Below are 17,307 nucleotides of genomic sequence, written 5' to 3'. Positions count from 1 at the left end.
CACTGGCGGAGGCATGTTTGCGGTTGGTGTTGCTGCGGAGGCTGGGATCGCGGAGGTTGACGCCGGTACTGCATGCTGCATACTTAGCATCTCAGCATGTAGGACTGCCAACTGCTGCCTTATTTCTGCTGCTTGTGCTGACGCTTGAGTAGCTTGCTGATTCGCTGCGAATGTTGCTGCCATTCTGTCCCTTTCTTGTTGCGCTCGTTGCAACTGTGCTTGCAGCTGTTGCAGTTCTTGCTCGTGTGTTGTACCTGAGTTTGGTTGGGCCTCCGGCTCTTGGATCTCTTGATGTTGGGTTCCGGTTGTTGACCCTGGGCATCTGCTCTGGTGCCATCCTCCGCTTGCGAGGTTGCATAGGTGCTACGAGTGGTGCGCCTAGGCCTTCCTCTCTGACCTGTGGTCGTTGCTACTCTGGTGGTGGTTTTTCTTTTCCCTGCCATCGTTGGTTTGTCTCGGACAGACCACGGTGGGCGCCAATGTTGAAACTGGCGGTTTCTGACAACGTGAGGGAGACGAGGGCCTCCGCCCGTCAAGGGTCGCCCTCGGGCGGAGGCACGGGATATGCTCGACAGATGAACTTGCGGAAAGCTAGCACAAAGAGCTAGGGTTTCATTGATTCTTTCACCAACCATCTGCACGGTTACAAGTGTTCCCTATTTATAGGGCTCAACCACTCCGCCTATGGTGGGGCGCCTTTGGTGTCCCAGCATAGCATGTCCCAAGCCCTGGTAAAGGAGGGGGGTTGTGTTAGGCGTGGCGAGCCAATGTAAAAACTTAGCCACTTAAATGGAGATGAAACCCGAAAGAAAAGCCTGAACCTTAATTGCTTCTGTTGGGTTTCAACTCTAGCCTACCCCAACTTGTTTGGGACTTAAAGGCTTTGTTGTTGTTGTTGTTGAACCACTTCATAACAGAATTTATTACAATGCCCCTCAACTGCTACAGTATATTACTGGAATATTCCGCCGCTAGCCTCTTGTTTGCGGGGCAATCCTGCCATACCGTCTTCAAGTAATGGGCCTCCACGAGCAGCCGGCCCACCATGCCTCGGTCTTCAGCCCAAAGGCCTGGGTCCCCGGCGCTGGCCTCCATCTCCAGGGGCGCGCCGCTGCCTCGGCGGGTCTCCGCCGGCCGATCGGAGACATCACCCGCGAGTCTCCACCCGGCCACGCGGGGGCCATGGTTCTCGACGTTGGCCTCCGCCTTCAGGGGCGCGCGGTCGCCTTGGCGGGTCTCCGCCGGCCCGGTTGGAGACATCATCCGTAGGTCTCCGCCCGGCCGCGCAGGGGCTATGCTGGCGCGTTTGCGCGGACCACGAGCGCCTGCGCTTGAGTACCTGCACACACTTCGGCAAGATTGTTTGTTTGATTAGTTCAGAAGTAGGGCGGCCTCCGCCCTTATTACCGGAGGCGCCCGTAAGTCGAAACGGGGCGGCGTCCGCCTGGGCGGTCGAAGACGTGCGTGCCTAGCCCTGGCGGTATCCGTGATGAGGGCGCAGAACCTCGTTCAGCGCCCCTCGAGCATAGCCAGGAAAGTTTCCTTTAATCAGCGCCAGATCTCCGCCCTAAGACGGTCGAAGACGCCTTGGCGACACCTTGCTGTCGGAGGCCTTCGTCACTCGCCGAAGCCGTGTTACAACAACTACAACCACCTTCGGCTACATCAACAACCTCTGGTATGTGTTAGAAGGAATGAAGCTCATTCTATTCCTGGGGGCAACTGCCCAAACATGTACATGAGTTGGGCATATATGCATCTAAGCCCTTATACAAAGAGGAAAGCTATACACCATATATATCTAACACCCCCCCTCAAACTCAGGGTGAATCACAAACACTGAGTTTGGAGAGAAAGAAACGATGTTGAACTCGCGTCTGCGCCTTTGGTGAAGAAATCAGCCACCTGGAGCTCAGAGGGCACATAGCGAAGAGCAATAACATCATCCTGCACCTGAGCCCGAGTGTAATATGCATCAACTCCAATATGCTTTGTGAGCTCATGCTTCACAGGATCACGAGCTATATTGATAGCACTGGTACTGTCAGACAGAAGAGGAGTGGACATAGAAACTGAAACACCAAAATCCTCAAGTAACCATCGAAGCCAAGTAACCTCTGCTGTCGCAAGAGCTATAGCTCGCAACTCGGCCTCTGCACTCGAACGAGAGACCGCGGTCTGCTTCTTTGTCTTCCAAGCAAGGAGTCACCAAGAAAAATACAATAGGCATAAAGAGAGTGACGATCAGGTCACTAGCCCAAGTAGCATCAGAGTAGGCTTGGAGTTGAAAAGAGCTAGAACGCGGAAAGAACAGACGACGAGTAATGGTCCCACGAAGATAACGCAAGACACGAAGAAGATGGCAATGGACATGGGTGGGAGAAGAAACAAATTGACTAAGAATGTGCACAGCATATGAGATATCAGGACGGGTCACAGCTAGATAGACAAGACTCCCAACAATATGACGATACCGAGTGGGATCGGTGAGAGGTTTACCATCAGTAGCACGGAGCTGAAGATTAAGTTCGATGGGAGTCTCAACAGTGCGATGATCAGTGAGGCAAGAGCGAGCAAGAAGATCCTAAATGTATTTTTCTTGGGATAAGTAAATGCCATCAGAGGTGGAAGAGACCTCAATCCCAAGGAAATAACGAAGAGGACCAAGATTAGACATAAGAAACTGCTCGCTAAGGCGTGCCTTGACAAAGGCAATATACTCAGAATCATCACCAGTGATAATCATATCATCTACATAAAGAAGAAGAAGAGTGCGACCACGAGGGGATGTGTGAATAAACAAGGCAGGGTCATGATTGCTTGGGGAAAAACCAGCAGCAATGATCACAGAGGCAAAGCGCTGAAACCAAGCACGAGGAGCTTGTTTCAGACCATAAAGAGAGCGACGAAGACGACAAACCATGCCATCAGGAACAAGATACCCAGGAGGTGGTCGCATGTAGACCTCCTCACGGAGTTCACCATTAAGGAAGGCATTTTTGACATCAAGTTGAGAAATGGACCAAGCACGAACAGAGGCCACAGCAAGGAGAGTGCGAACAGTGGTCATGTGAGCCACAGGAGCAAATGTCTCATCATAATCACGACCATACTCTTGCTGAAAACCGCGAGCAACAAGACGAGCCTTATAACGCTCGAGAGAGCCATCAGAGCGAGTCTTGATCTTATAAACCCACTTGCACGTGATGGGACGAGCATGAGAAGGAAGAGGGACAAGGTCCCAAGTGCCAGTGCGCTCAAGAGCAGCAATCTCCTCAGCCATGGCTAGTTGCCATTCAGGATGACAAAAGGCATCATGATATGTGGCCGGCTCAGAAAAGACAGTGCCAGCAAAACCATACCTGTCAAGAGGCTTCAGCGAGCTACGATCGCGGAGATTATAATGAGAGGAGGGCTGAGATAAAGAATCGTCAACCGAAGATGGATCAGCAGGAGAGGAGACATCAGAAGGCAACTCAACAGGAGGCGAGGAATCCAGGAGCCGACGACTGTAGGTGTGAATCACGGGAGGTTTGGAATCATAAATGGACCGAGGAGCATGTGAAGACGACTCAGAGGGCAGCGGAGGAGAAGGTGGAGGAGGTGAAGATGGTTTAGGAGGTGGAGATGGTGACGGAGGAAGAAGCACAGTGGAGATAGGTGTATTAGGAAAAGTCAAGAAGGACAGAGGCTCAACAACGACCTGAGGAGAAACATCAGAGGAGGGCCGAGGATAGAAGGAACGAGACTCGTCAAAAGTAACGTCCCGAGAGATCCGCATACGACGAGCAGTCGGGTCCCAACAACGGTAGCCCTTGTGCTCAGCACTATAGCCTAAGAAAACACACTCAACAGATTGATGAGTGAGTTTAGTGAGTTCACGAGGAGCAAGAAGACCATAACATAGACATCCAAAAAGGCGAAGACTAGAGTAATCAGGTGGATGTCCAAAAAGGCGCTCATATGGGATGCCACCTTTAAGAGCAGATGAGGGTTGAATGTTGGTTAAATAGGTGGAAGTGGAGATTGCTTCAGCCCAGAAATGAGGAGGGACCGAGGAAGCAATCATAAGAGCACGAGCAATTTCAAGAAGGTGACGATGTTTACGCTCAGCAACACCATTCTGAGCGTGCGCATCAGGACAAGAAAATTGTGAGAGAGTCCCTTGCTCAGAAAGAAATTGGCGAAGAGCACCCGAAAGATATTCTCCGGCAGAGTCAGCCCGAAAAACACGAATAGGAGCATCAAAATGAGTGCGAATCATCCGAGCAAAAGTTTTATATATGGATAACACCTCATTACGATGTTTCATGAAATACACCCATGTGAAGCGAGAGAAATCATCGATAAATATGACATAATATTGATGACCCCCTTTTGAAACAAAAGGTGCAGGACCCCATACATCTGAATGAACAAGATCAAAAGGACGCTGTGACACAAACCCACTAGAGGGATATGGAAGCTGGATCTGTTTGCCAAGCTTACAGCCCTGACACTGATCTAAAGAAACATCACCAGAGACATTTCCTAGAACACCACGATGAACAAGAGCGGATAAGCGGGAACCACATAGATGTCCCAGGCGATGATGCCACTGAGCAAAAGAGGAAGAAGCCGCTGCAGGAGAAGCAGAGCTCACAAGACCGGCAGAGGCAGCGGAAGGAAGACGAAGCCAATCGAGTTCCCAGAGATGCGGAGAATCACGGCAGCGAGGGCCAGTACCAACTAGGAGTCCCGTGCTGAGATCCTGAACACAGCAAGTGTCAGAATCAAAAATAACACGACAACCATGATCAGTGAGCTGGCCAGCAGAAATAAGTTGCATGGTCAAATCAGGAACATAAGAAACATTAGGAACATGAAATGAAGAAGAAAGAGTGCCACGACCAACAACCGAAAGAGATGAGCCATCAACAGTTTGAACAGTGAGAGGAATGGAAGGAGAGCAAATAGAAGAAAGAGAGGTACTATCAGGTGTCATATGAAAAGAAGCACCAGAATCAAGAATCCATGGCAAGATACCTGAAGTGGATGGTGGTCTCTCAATAGAAGACCGAGAAGTAGCAGCAGAGAGTACTGGGGCAGGAGTGACAGAACCAGCAGCTCTAGTAGTGACAGAACTAGAAGCTCCAGTAGGTGGAGGAATAGGTGGAGGAACAGCAAGACGACGAAGTAACATGAGTATCTCCTGTTGTGCATCAGGATGCTGAGACTGAGCATGTGAGGAACGCCCACCTCGACGAGACTGAGACTGAGCCTGCCTCTTCTTGTAACAATGATCTTCATCATGTCCATCTCTGCCACAGTGCTTACAATGAAGGCCACCTGAGTTGCGAGTCCCCGAGCCACCAGAGGCTGCTGAAGCAGGCACTTTGGGAGGAGAGCCAAGAATTCCAGACCGAGCAGCCAGAACTGAGGAGGACGTCGACTGAAGTAGACCAGCAGAACGAAGGCGAGTCTCCTCATTACGAACAGCAGCAAGAGCCTCCATCAAAGACACGCACGGCTCACGAGCAAGTAATTGAGCACGAAGGGGCTCAAACTCAGCACGCAGACGAGTCAGGAAGTCATAGGTGCGACGAAGCTCGAGGTGGCTCCGTTGCTTCCTGCAGGAGTCACAAGTGTCCGGGGACAACTGAGGACTAAGAGTGTCAAGCTCACGCCATATTGCAGATAGCTGTCGAAAGAAATCCTCAACTGAACTGTCACCCTGCTGCAACAGTTGTTCTTGACGTAGGGCGGCAATATAAGTGGACTGACCAGAGGGCTCATAGCGCTGACGAAGAACAACCCACATCTGAGCAGCATGATCAAGCCGAAATAACCTCTCCTGCCAGATGCTTTTCCATACTAGCAACAAGAACAGCCCTAGCACGAGCATCTTCATCCAACCAAGTCCGATAAGCCCGAAAATGAGACATGTAAGAGGCCATATCATCATCATAAGCTTCGCGCAACTTCTTTTGTTCCTCTTCAGAATTTTTTGGAGGAATCACCGGCTGCACTGGACGATCAGGCAATGCTGGACAAGGTAGCTCACCACTAAGAAACTCCGCGCTCTGATACCATGTTAGAAGGAATGAAGCTCATTCTATTCCTGGGGCAACTGCCCAAACATGTACATAAGTTGGGCATATATGCATCTAAGCCCTTATACAAAGAGGAAAGCTATACACCATATATATCTAACAATATGCATCTTATCGTCTAACAGGCGGCACCCAGCAGTGGTACATGCGCCGCTTCGGCCCCCCTACCCGACGCAACCCACCGGGAGAGCTCATTTCCCTGCACAAGACCGGCACCGTCGACGACTACACGGAGCGCTTCCTGGCGCACGTGGCCCGGGCCGAAGTATTGGACGAACAGTAGCAAGTGAACAACTACACCGCCGGGTTACTCGAGCCCCTGCAGACCGACGTCGAGCTCCAAAACCTGCAGGACATGGAGATGACCATGTCCCTCGCCAGGGCGTACGAACGACGCCTAGCAGTGATCTCCGACGCCAACAAGTCAGCGGCCTCCAAGTCGGCTAACCAACCGTTGGCCCTAAAGGCGCCCTCATCGACAACCTCGGCACCGGCATCTACAACAATGACACCGCTAGTTCCACCACGACGCCTCACCGCCGAGGAGATGGCGGCACGCCGCCTATCGGTGCTATGCTTCAACTATGATGAGCCCTTCACCCGCGGCCACAAGTGCACGCATCTCTTCGACATCACGGCCATCAACGACTACGACGCCAACGACATCAACGACGACCTCCTCATGATGATAGGTACGACATAGTTCGATGTTCGTGGCTGCCGCCCGATGTACCTTGCAGGAGCAGTGTTGGGCACCGGCACCCACATACTGATCAACACGGCTGCCATGCACAACGACATCGACATCATCCTGGGACCGTTGTGGTTGGCGAACTTCGGCCGTCTCACGTGGGACTTCTCCGCCATGGAGCTGCAGTACTACCGCGACGGGCGCCCCATCTCCTTCACCACCGTCCTTCCTCAACGTGCTCCACAGCACGTCCTCGCCCTACCAGCGCCAGCGCCTATCACACTGGCACCACGGGAGCAGCCAGCACCGCCACAGGCACCATCATTGCCACCTCGCCGCATCACGAATCGGGCGAGCCGGTCCCGTCGCCCCATCGCCCTCGACTACATTGACACCACCAATGTCATCTTCGAGCATCTGCGCCGAGCTACACTTCAACAACGAGAGCTATGCACCATCATCATGGCCATAGCAGATGTCATAGCCGCTCAGGCTTGGTTGTAGACCAGGGCCTCTTCTTCGACAGTCGACTCTATCTTCAAGCAGCATCGTCGCTTCTGCGTGATCTTCTGCAGGTCCAACGCCAAGGTGGTTCCACGAACATGGAGCTCTTGGCGCTCGGCTCCCACCCCCCACCAATGGCGGCCCAACATAATGGGGTCCCTACCAGCATCTTGATTGGACGCCATGGCTGCAGGGGCGCCCCATACCATCTACGACGGTAGTCTTCCTCGACAACTTGAGCCGTCAACTCGTCCGCATCGGCAGCATCCACATCGCCCGACTCCAGCATGGTGTCTTTCGCCAGGCGAGTTTGACTTGGGCCACTTCATGTTTGGCACCATGTTGAACTTGACGACGACGCCATCGACATGCACTAGTGCCACAATTTGGCGCCACGTCCCTGCCTACCTCGCCCCCGACGCCGACAACCGCACCCACGACTTCGTCGCCCCACCAAGGGAGATGCTGCACTTCACCTTCGGGGCAGCAATTCCCCATCCCTTCCTTGTCGCTGCCCGCCAGGCAACACGAGCTAACACGGATACTGGAGCGCACAACTACTTCTTCTGCGGCTACATCGGGAACCTCCTCTTCTACTTCGAGTTCACGCCAACACGCACAAGGGAGAACCATCATCATCTCCAACCCCGTCTACGGCCGCATCTTCGCCCGCATCGAGGCCATCCTACCCGGACAAGCTTTCCCACCCAATGGTGTCAATGATTGGACACTACTTCGGCACGAGGACGCGCCGAGTGGTGAAGGGGGGGTATCATACGTCTAATGGAGGCCCCCCAACCTAGAGCAAACGGGCCGAGGGAGGCCCAAGGAGGGGCGCCGGGCACCTCCAGCGCGCCCTAGAGGGGCTGCGCGCGTGCCAGGAGGGGTGCCGCCGCTGTCTCCCGGAAGGAGTTACTATATCAGAGTTTGGTTAGTTTGCCATATTAGAGTTTGGTTAGTTATGGAAGGGAGAATCCAATCTATAAGGATCTCTCGTAAGTTGCTTGGAACACAAGTCCAATAGGGACTATAAATACTAGGGGGATGTAATCAATCAAATCAAGTAATAGAAGAGCTATTGCTCCTTCCTATCCCTCTCTCCTCTCCCTCTCCTGCGCCAACTCCCTCTCTCCCTCTTCCTAGCGCCACCCGCCCCCTCCCTGTGCCGCCGCCCTCAGCCCCCCAAACCCTAGCCGTCACACCACTAAGGGCCCCCTCCCAACAGGGCTCTTACACCCTACCTCATCAGTTACTTCACTCAACGAAGCAACGTAGGCAGGGATATAGAACCAGCGGTCCAGCGCTCCCTTCTTTGCATCTGTGCCATGCGTCTCCTCCATCACGGCTGCAATGGCAGTCAGGCTGTCTAGGAGACGGGCTGCGGTGCAGAGACGGCGCCACCGCGCCTCTGTCTCCACTGCTCAGCTGCTGCTGCCTCCGCTTCTCGATTTGCCCAGTGTCGCAGCCACGTTCTCCCACTTGCACGATGTGCACCCAGACACACTGGCAGCCAGGCCCTTCCAATATGTCCTTGTCCAAGGAGGGGAACGAGCAGTGTACACTGTACACGCTGCTGCTAAGCAGCTCCTGCATACCATGTGCTCGACAGATTGCCAGCGAGAACTGCAGATAGCTGAAGAATGTGAAAGGGCATGGTCCAGCAGCAGGCACTGAGGCACATCAGAGAAGTCAAGTTAGCCAAGCCTAAATGGACAGAGAAAACCGTTCCCAGCAATCCTTGGTGATCAATGCCCCTAAGTATCACAAGAGATAATATCTTGCTAGCAAAATAAATATAGGTATCCTATTCTTTCTGCTCGTATCTCTATTTTCACTTGTCAGGACATTCTGAATGCATATGTCATTTGGAATCGACTGTGCCATATTTCAGCGTCTTTAGTCTTCACTACTATTTTTCTGATAAAAGAAATACAATAGTAAACCGAACCGAATTAAAGAAGTTTGAATCTTTTGCTTCTCTGAAACAAAAGCTTCTGTGATTTTATCTCAAGAAGTGAGATGTGGTACCAAGGCCATGAATATAGGTTTGCCACTTATCCACAAACAGTATATCCCACGGTGATAATTGGACGTGTAATAACAGTTACAGATTTTCAGACTTTTTGAGCCTACCCACTGCCTCACTGCATTCTGATGAACATCCAATTGCAGGTAGAGTTACAAACCTTGTGGCTAAGAAAGCTGTAGCTTTAGCTACATGAATTGAAGAGGCAATCAATAAAACGAGAGCCTGCAAGCTCTCACGACTAACAGTATCAGAAAGGCAAGCAACTCGCAGGTATAAGTATTTATTACTATACTACTACTTACCTCATCTTCAACATACATATTGTTATATTGACTAACTTAGTGTAAATAATAAAAAAAAGCAGGATTTAATATCAAATGTGTAGTTGCCACAAGAATCACAGGATATTTGATAGCTCTACAAAGGACCTTAGAAGAGGAACTGAGCTATCTAACAGTTGTACAGATAACCTTGCGATGTTAATATTGCTTCCCGAAATAGTACTCCAGTGATACTGTCAGAAATACTACTCTAGCCTACTGACACTTAGGGGGGGGGGGGGGGGGGGGGGGGGGGGGGCGCATCATGTCATATTTTCTACCACAATTAGACACTAACACGACCAGCTAATCTGAGTAGCATTGCTTGGATACAATACAAATGTACAACTGCTGAACTGCCCAACACAATGTGGTTCATCCACTGGTACAGTGGTAGGCTCAAAACAGGGCGACACATCCAGTCCAACTTTTCTATTATAGAATAGAAAAAAGGAAAGACAAAGAGCAACGAGCGAGTGCTCCAGAGCGGGCACAGCGCATACCGTTCCTGGAGCGCAGTGGGGCGGGGGCGGGGGCCGACCGCCGCGCGTCCGGGGCGCCGCGCACGCAGCAGGCTACCTCGGGCCGCCTGGGGACGCGTCCCGGCGAGAAGGAGTGGAGCATACGGATGCGGTGAGGGTGACCGCCCGTGGCGGCCGTCGTGGCGGCGGAGGAGGACGAGGCGGAGGCGGCCATGAGGAGCAGCGAGTGGAGGGAAGGCCGCGGGGGCATCACGGGGCGCCGGGTAGGGTTCCGGCAGCCTGGTTGCTCAGGGGCGCGGGCGCATGGGGCGGAGGGAGATGAGCAGGGGAGGAGGGGTTTGGCCGTTTGGGGTGGGGCCTTGGTGAAGAATGAAGAAGAAAGAGAGGGGCGGAGCGGAGAGGATAGACTGGGTTGAAGGGGTTTTAGGGTCTTGTGGAATTCCTAAAAAAAGATCGTAATGCTCTAGAAAAATTCAGTGGTCTTCAATATTACTGTTCTAATTTTTTTGTGCCATCTATATCACCATCGTTAGTTTTGACTCTAACGCCAAATACCCTTAAAATCTACATATGTCATTAATTTTTTTTAGCATCTTAACGACTTCAAATGAAAAAACTCGAAACTGGAAAGTTGTAGATCTCATCGAGATCTATAATTTTCATATAAAAATTATTTTCATTTAATTCCGAAAAAAAAGATATGATTTTTCTAAGATATATTAATCATATCAAATCATATTTTTTGCGGAATTAAATGAAGATAATTTTTATATGAAAATTATAGATCTTGACGAGATTTACAACTTTCTAGTTTTGAGTTTTTTCATTTGAAGTCGTTATAATGCTAAAAAAAATTAATGACATATTTAGACTTAAGGGTATTTTTGACTTTTCACACCTGCAGTTTAACGACGTTAGAGCCCAAACTGACGGCAGTGGTATGGAGGGCACAAAAAAATTAGAGCAGTGGCGCTGAAGACCGCTGAACTTTTCCAGGAGCACATAGGGCATTGCGATCTTTATTAATGGCACACAAGAAATTCCCCCTTAGGGTTTTGGATTTGGACATCATCCGCCGCGCGTGCGGCGTTCGGGGGTTTTGCGCCGTCTCTTACGGGCGGGTCCCGCTGTCCAGTGAGGGATGGTGGGAACCTGAGGAATGAAAGATATCCGGCCTGTTCGGGAGGTCGTATCGTATCGTGGATTATTTACTGCTGGCTGGTTTGGTGTGAGAGAAAAACACTGTTCCTGGCTGGAAATTTACGATCGTTTAAGAGCAAGCGAACAGGCTGATCAGCCTCCTGTCAGAATCTTTGCTGGTTTTATTATTTTTCCTATACACTCTATCTTGGTCCGTTAAATTTCCCTATAATTATTGTGATTCTTAAAATGCTATGAATTTTACGGAGATGTTTTCAATAGTTCTACGTAGATAGCTTGCATATGTTCAAAATGAACATGACTTTTTTTTAGTTTAAAAGTTTTAGGCAAGCGTAGCCCTAGGCATGCATGTTTTTTTTTGTGATTGGGGTGAGTTTATGACAAGAATGTAAGGTAACTTCAGTAGATCTCTTGTATTGAAGTTATATTAGGACAATAATTTAAAATTAATTTAAGATAAGAGACTATTATTGTAGCATATATTATCGTAGCACATTACTTAAAATTTATCTCATATATTTCTCTAGAAATAGGGAAAAGAGGGTTGTCTCCTTTATTTACGAGAAAATTGTTGTTTTTAGAAAATGTCTTAAAAAATATTATAAGTATACACCATGTTTGTTTGATCATTTCTGTGGCTTATAAGTCGGCTGATGCTGCTTTGTTGTGAGAGAAAACACTGTATCATGCCTGATAAATATGGCTGATACGATCAAGCGAGCAGGGTGATAGAAGATGAGATATGGCATCTACTTTTTAGCTATATATAGGATTATAGGATACGATATCTAGGGCCTGTTTAGTTCCCCTCCAAAACGCCAAAATTTTCAAGATTCCCCGTCACATCGAATCTTTGGGCGCATGCATGAAGCATTAAATATAAATAAAAAATAAAACTAATTACACAGTTTAGACGAAATCCACGAGACGAATCTTTTAAGCCTAATTAGACTATAATTGGACACTAATTGCCAAATAACAACGAAAATGCTACAGTGTCGTTTTGCCAAAAATTTTGCGAACTAAACCGGGCCCTAATGAAGATGAAGATGCTTTGACACTCCATAAATTGCTGCAAAAACCTAGTGAGTTTGAACAGTCGAAGAAAATGACCAGAAGGGTTTGCACATAGCACCAAAAGGGAACAACTAAAACTAGTATGTGGCCAAGTCTGAAACCGGATTGCCTATAATGCATTTTGGTCGATTGTTTTCATTTTTCAGGAAGAGCTTACCTGTTTCCAACAGGCGACGTGGGCCAACAAGACCGCAACATTACTGGGCTGGGCCTGGTCCACCCAAGCAGCCCACCAAACAAAATCTGCCGGCCGGCCTGCCGAATCTGGTAACCACTGCCCATGCTAGGTAACTAGTGGCCCTTGCCGATCACGGCCCAAGGCTATGCGCGCACGCCGACACATTCCGCCGTTCACGCTTGCATGGCGCGCTTGCTTGAATTGAATTCCAGCGACGTTGCCAGTTTCCCCCGCAAAGGCAGCCCAAGGAAATCGTGCGGAGACGACGGCGACGAAACTCCATCGCCCATCATCTCGCCCTCGCTCCAGGTCTGGTTCTTTCTTCTCTTCCTAGCTCTTTCCTCTCTGCATTTTTCACCCAGCTGGTCCTCGTCTTCTCTTATCCGAGAACGAATAGACGTTGAAGTGCCAAGGCGGCTGTAGAAACTAGGTATCAGAGTGAAATCGATCGACGACCATAAAGCGCCTAGCTTAGCTTAGCTGCTTGAACCGTCGCCGTCGATCCCCACGACCGTAGTAGCTAGAGTCAATCTTTTGGTTTGATCGCATCCTTCCAAATGCACAGCTAGCTCCGTCAATTCCAAACGTGCTCCTATTTATATACTACTAGTATATATCAGGACTGCTTCTTCAGCTAGCCTCGCGTGTCTATATATATGTCGTAGATCGCCTCGTCGCTGCTTGCAAGGAATCGGTACGCTTTATTTACAGGAATTATATTCTTATCTAGATGATGCTGATGCATAAAAATGTTCCGGGCTCGCTTCGGCATCTCTCCTGAAGTAGCAATAGCAAACGCTAGCTACAATGATCATTTCTGTTGGTATTTGCAGGTTAATTACTTCAAGTCTTCAGTCAACAAATAAACTAACACCCTGGCAGGCCATTTTCCTGTTAGCGCGTTGCTTGACGAGTCTTACAAATTCATCGTTGCCATTTTCAAATGGTACGTCGTCGTCGACAGCAATGTTGTACGATATGAAACGTAGCAGTGCTGCTAGCTGCGCCAACACAATGTGTGGTCCTATTAGTTGACCTTGACACGTAGCGGTCAAACGTTGCATCGCATCGAACATCCACAGGGTCAAATAATGTATGTATATACGTACTACGGAATCATCGGTCCATATATGATTGTACAAGAAAAAAAAAACGTTTGAAATCGCGCAAGGTCCAACGATTATTAGCTACCTAGCTGCGTGCGCTCTTGAAAACTCCTTACGGTACCAACAGTTAGAATGACTTTGAAAAGGAATGTTGATCCCTCCGTTCGAAACCGTAAGATATTCCGTTTTGTTTTAAGTCAATTTTTAAACTTTGACCAAGTTTATAAAAAAAATACTAACATTAAAATATCAAACGAATCCAATTAAACTAGTCTTATTCTTGTAGATGTTGATGTTGATGTAGATTTTAGAAAGTTGGTTAAAATTAAATTTTATCCAATTAAACTAGTCTTATTCTTTAAAGAAGTTTGATTTAAATAAAAATAACGACCTACTCCCTCTGTCCCTTGTTAAGTGTCTCTATGATATTCGTGCTGGTCAAACTTTTTTAAATTTAATTAGGTTTGTAGAAACAATTTATATTTCCATATAAGTTTATCATGAACGTAGATTTAACAATATATATAATGATACTAATTATGTACCATACATATTAATATTTTTTTATATATAGTATATGTCTTAAGTGAGAACGACAGTTAAAAAGGACAGAGGGAGTAATTAATTTGAAACAAAAAAAGAAGTAAATGAGGTGCCTTGGTACTCAGGTAGGTGGTTTGATCTCTAAATCATCTGTGTATTATTGCTTCTACTAGTCCTGAAACTGAGTTTTCTAGGGCCTGGACCTAGAGCGTAACTAAAACTCGTGCCCCTTTGATAAAATAAACACTCACGATCGTACTTGTAGTGACTAATACGACTGGTGAGTATAGAGTATTGACCGATGATTAGTCTTTAGGCCAATTGGAGAACGATTTGTTAGACAAATAAAAAAAACACAATTTTGATCAGTGTGGTTTGTTCCTGAAAAAAATGAAATAATTTATTTGAAGAACAGAAATCATTTCATTGAAGTGAAGGGGAGACTTCTTACTTCAATTAGTAGTCTCATGTTCTAGATCTTTTAATTGTTGAGAGGATTGCCCATACGTGGTATAAGGCACACCTAGTAAATCTTACAAGTAACTAGATATGGAGATGCCGACTAATAAAGTTGTTGTTTCCATTTTTAAAGAATTTTAATATTACAATGAATCTATGAAAAGATCGTGTTCCCTAACAAATGGATTCAATTCTCAATTAAGAATTTAGAAACTACAGTAAGGGGAAGGGAAAAAAGATGGCCAAATGTGTGCACGTGATTGAGATTATTAGCATGTCATAACTCGTATAGTAAATGACAAGTAAAGTTAGATAAGATTTTTACTCCCTACATCCCCAAAGAAAAGTGTAATTCTAAAACAATACCTGGTTAAACCATCTCGAATTTGACCAGCTTTATATAAATATAAAAAAAGAAAACATAAATATTGCCATACTAAATAAGTATCAGTACATTCACCATGAATTAATTTTTTATAGTATATTTATTTGGTGTTGTAAAAATATTAATGTTTTTTTAAATAATCAAAATTTAAATAGTTTGACTAAGAAGAAGAACTAGAATTGTATTTTTTTTCCTTTCCGGACGACATGTACTGATCAATTTAGTATGCTAAATAGATAGTTCCTGGTGTTCTCTTCCAAAAGAATTGTGGTTAAATTAAGGTCAAGCGACGAAAGACCGTTTGGATAAATCTGAAAAAAAAAACTCGCAGACCTGCTAGGTACATATATTTTTACTAGCACTACTGTATTAACCAACCGGGGATTTGTTTCATGGGAAAGGAACCGTATTGTAAGTTTGTAACACAGGTACCGGAGGAAAGCAGGAACCTAGCTATTGACTATTCCGGCGCTTAAAAGTCGGTACTGTCCGCGAGTCTTCAGGAAAATTGTTCTATATATTTTCTGGATTCCACTCTGAATAGACGTGATGGCTAGTCAACACTCTCCCAAATGTACTAGTATAGGATAGCACTGTTGAGGAGAATCTGCTCACCAAACACAACTTATCAAATTGACGCTGCGCTGTGCGCTAGCTAAGACGAAATTATTGAAAAGTTGACTCTCAACTGCGAACTAGCAAGCTAGATATTCCTAACTCGAAAATATATGTGCTGTTTATTATCATGTAAGCTCTGAAAACCTCTAACCGCTTGAAAACTTGATGATCCTTTTCAGATTTCATTACAAGATGAAAAATTTGGCCCATATTATTAAAAAATTAAACAGCACAAGTGTATATGTGCAGACTTAACAATAATATTCATTGTTTTCACAGAACATCTGACAGGAGGCCTAATCTTAGTTTTACACACGCACACTGCAATGCGCGGATGCATATAGCAGATATATATATGTTTTAGATAATGAAACAAGGTTGCAGCCTCGTCATCTTGTCCCAGCAAGAAAGAAACCAATGAACAAGGAGGAGGATGAGGAGAAGAAATTGAAGAAGAAAGTAGGTATCCCAACCAACATCAGCACTATAATAGCTACGTAATAAACTGGTTAGGCACTAAAGAAGGGGATATCGGAACCGGATTGACGACGACGATGTCTGAGCAGCAATTTCGATCATGGAATCATCATCATATGGATCATCACTTCCGAGAGCGCGGCGAGGAGACGGAGACGGCGGCGAGGACCTCCTTGAAGTGGCGGACGTCGCAGGGCACCCGGAGGATGCCCTCCTGCTTGTACCCGAACTCCTGCGCCGCCATCTCCAGCAGCGCCGCGAACGACGGGTGGCGCAGCGCCTCCACGCGCACCACGAACCGCTCGCCGTCGCCGTCGCCGCACACCAGCACCGGCACGCACCCGCGGGGCACGCCGCCGCTGCTGTCGCTCACGCGGTCCGAGAAGCTCAGGCGCCGCATCAGCTCCCTCGTCGTCGTCGTACGTACCTTAATTGTGATCGATCGGCCGCCGGTGAACTGGGTGTACGTATGCACGTACGTACGTACCCCGAGATTGCTAGCTAGCTAGCTAGGTCTTGATCTGCATGCATGCGTGTGGATGGGGTTGTGCAGTGCTTGGCCGGCCTGGGGGGCTCCTTTTATAGCTGCCCTGCCCTGCTGGGCATGCTATGCTAGGAGATGATGGGAAATTAGAGGATGCAGGACATGAACCAGTGAGAGAGCGTGTGTCCTGACTGATCCTGATCGAGAGAGAATTGAAGTGCGTGGGGGCGGTTGCGCGCCCTGGGGGTCAACACTAACAGACAGACCATGGATCGGAGTGGGTTCAAAAATGTTGGCTATCATGAGCATCTTTGAAAGTTAAGAGAGCCTGGAATTTCCTGCCACAAACGCACGGAAATTGAATTGAAGATAGAGGGGAAATAAACAGGCTAATGTACTATATATATCACTGCTATAAATCAATTTTTTTTGTCAAAAATTTAGTATAGGAATTGATTCAATCATCAGGAGAAGACAGAGTATCTCTCCTATGAAAAATGAACTAGTCTAGGCTGGATAGTGACACATGTCGGCACTGCTAGATTTTATTTCGCATACTAATATCTGCTAAAGTACACTTGCTAGAAACAACATAATATGGTATATTATGAAAGTTAACAAATCTTACATGTATAATTAGCACATTCCCCTTCTAATATAGTGCGTAAACGGGGCACTAGAGATTTTTCCACTTGATTCCT

The 17,307-nt window shown here is 47.5% G+C and overlaps 2 protein-coding genes across 3 annotated transcripts in view; both read right to left on the bottom strand.

Annotated features, from left to right (window-relative positions):
* Positions 1–10,490, bottom strand: part of LOC136527437 (twinkle homolog protein, chloroplastic/mitochondrial-like) — a 29,762-nt gene extending 19,272 nt beyond the window's left edge. For both annotated transcript variants that reach the window (XM_066520170.1, XM_066520171.1), the window contains exon 1: positions 10,140–10,490. In XM_066520170.1, coding sequence (XP_066376267.1) covers positions 10,140–10,368 — 229 coding nt within the window. In that variant the 5' untranslated portion in view covers positions 10,369–10,490. The remainder of the gene's footprint in view (positions 1–10,139) is intronic.
* Positions 10,491–15,986: 5,496 nt separating this feature from the next.
* On the bottom strand, positions 15,987–16,730 carry LOC136529710 (auxin-responsive protein SAUR72-like). Its single transcript, XM_066522783.1, has one exon. It carries the CDS (start codon positions 16,520–16,522, stop codon positions 16,247–16,249), a length of 276 nt encoding a protein of 91 aa, XP_066378880.1. The 5' UTR covers positions 16,523–16,730; the 3' UTR covers positions 15,987–16,246.
* Between the last annotated feature and the right edge of the window lie 577 nt (positions 16,731–17,307).

This window comes from Miscanthus floridulus, chromosome 19, assembly GCF_019320115.1.
Source record: "Miscanthus floridulus cultivar M001 chromosome 19, ASM1932011v1, whole genome shotgun sequence".
Lineage (NCBI taxonomy): Eukaryota > Viridiplantae > Streptophyta > Magnoliopsida > Poales > Poaceae > Miscanthus > Miscanthus floridulus.
Note: the sequence above shows the minus strand (reverse complement) of the source record. Positions and strands in the feature narration are given on the sequence as shown.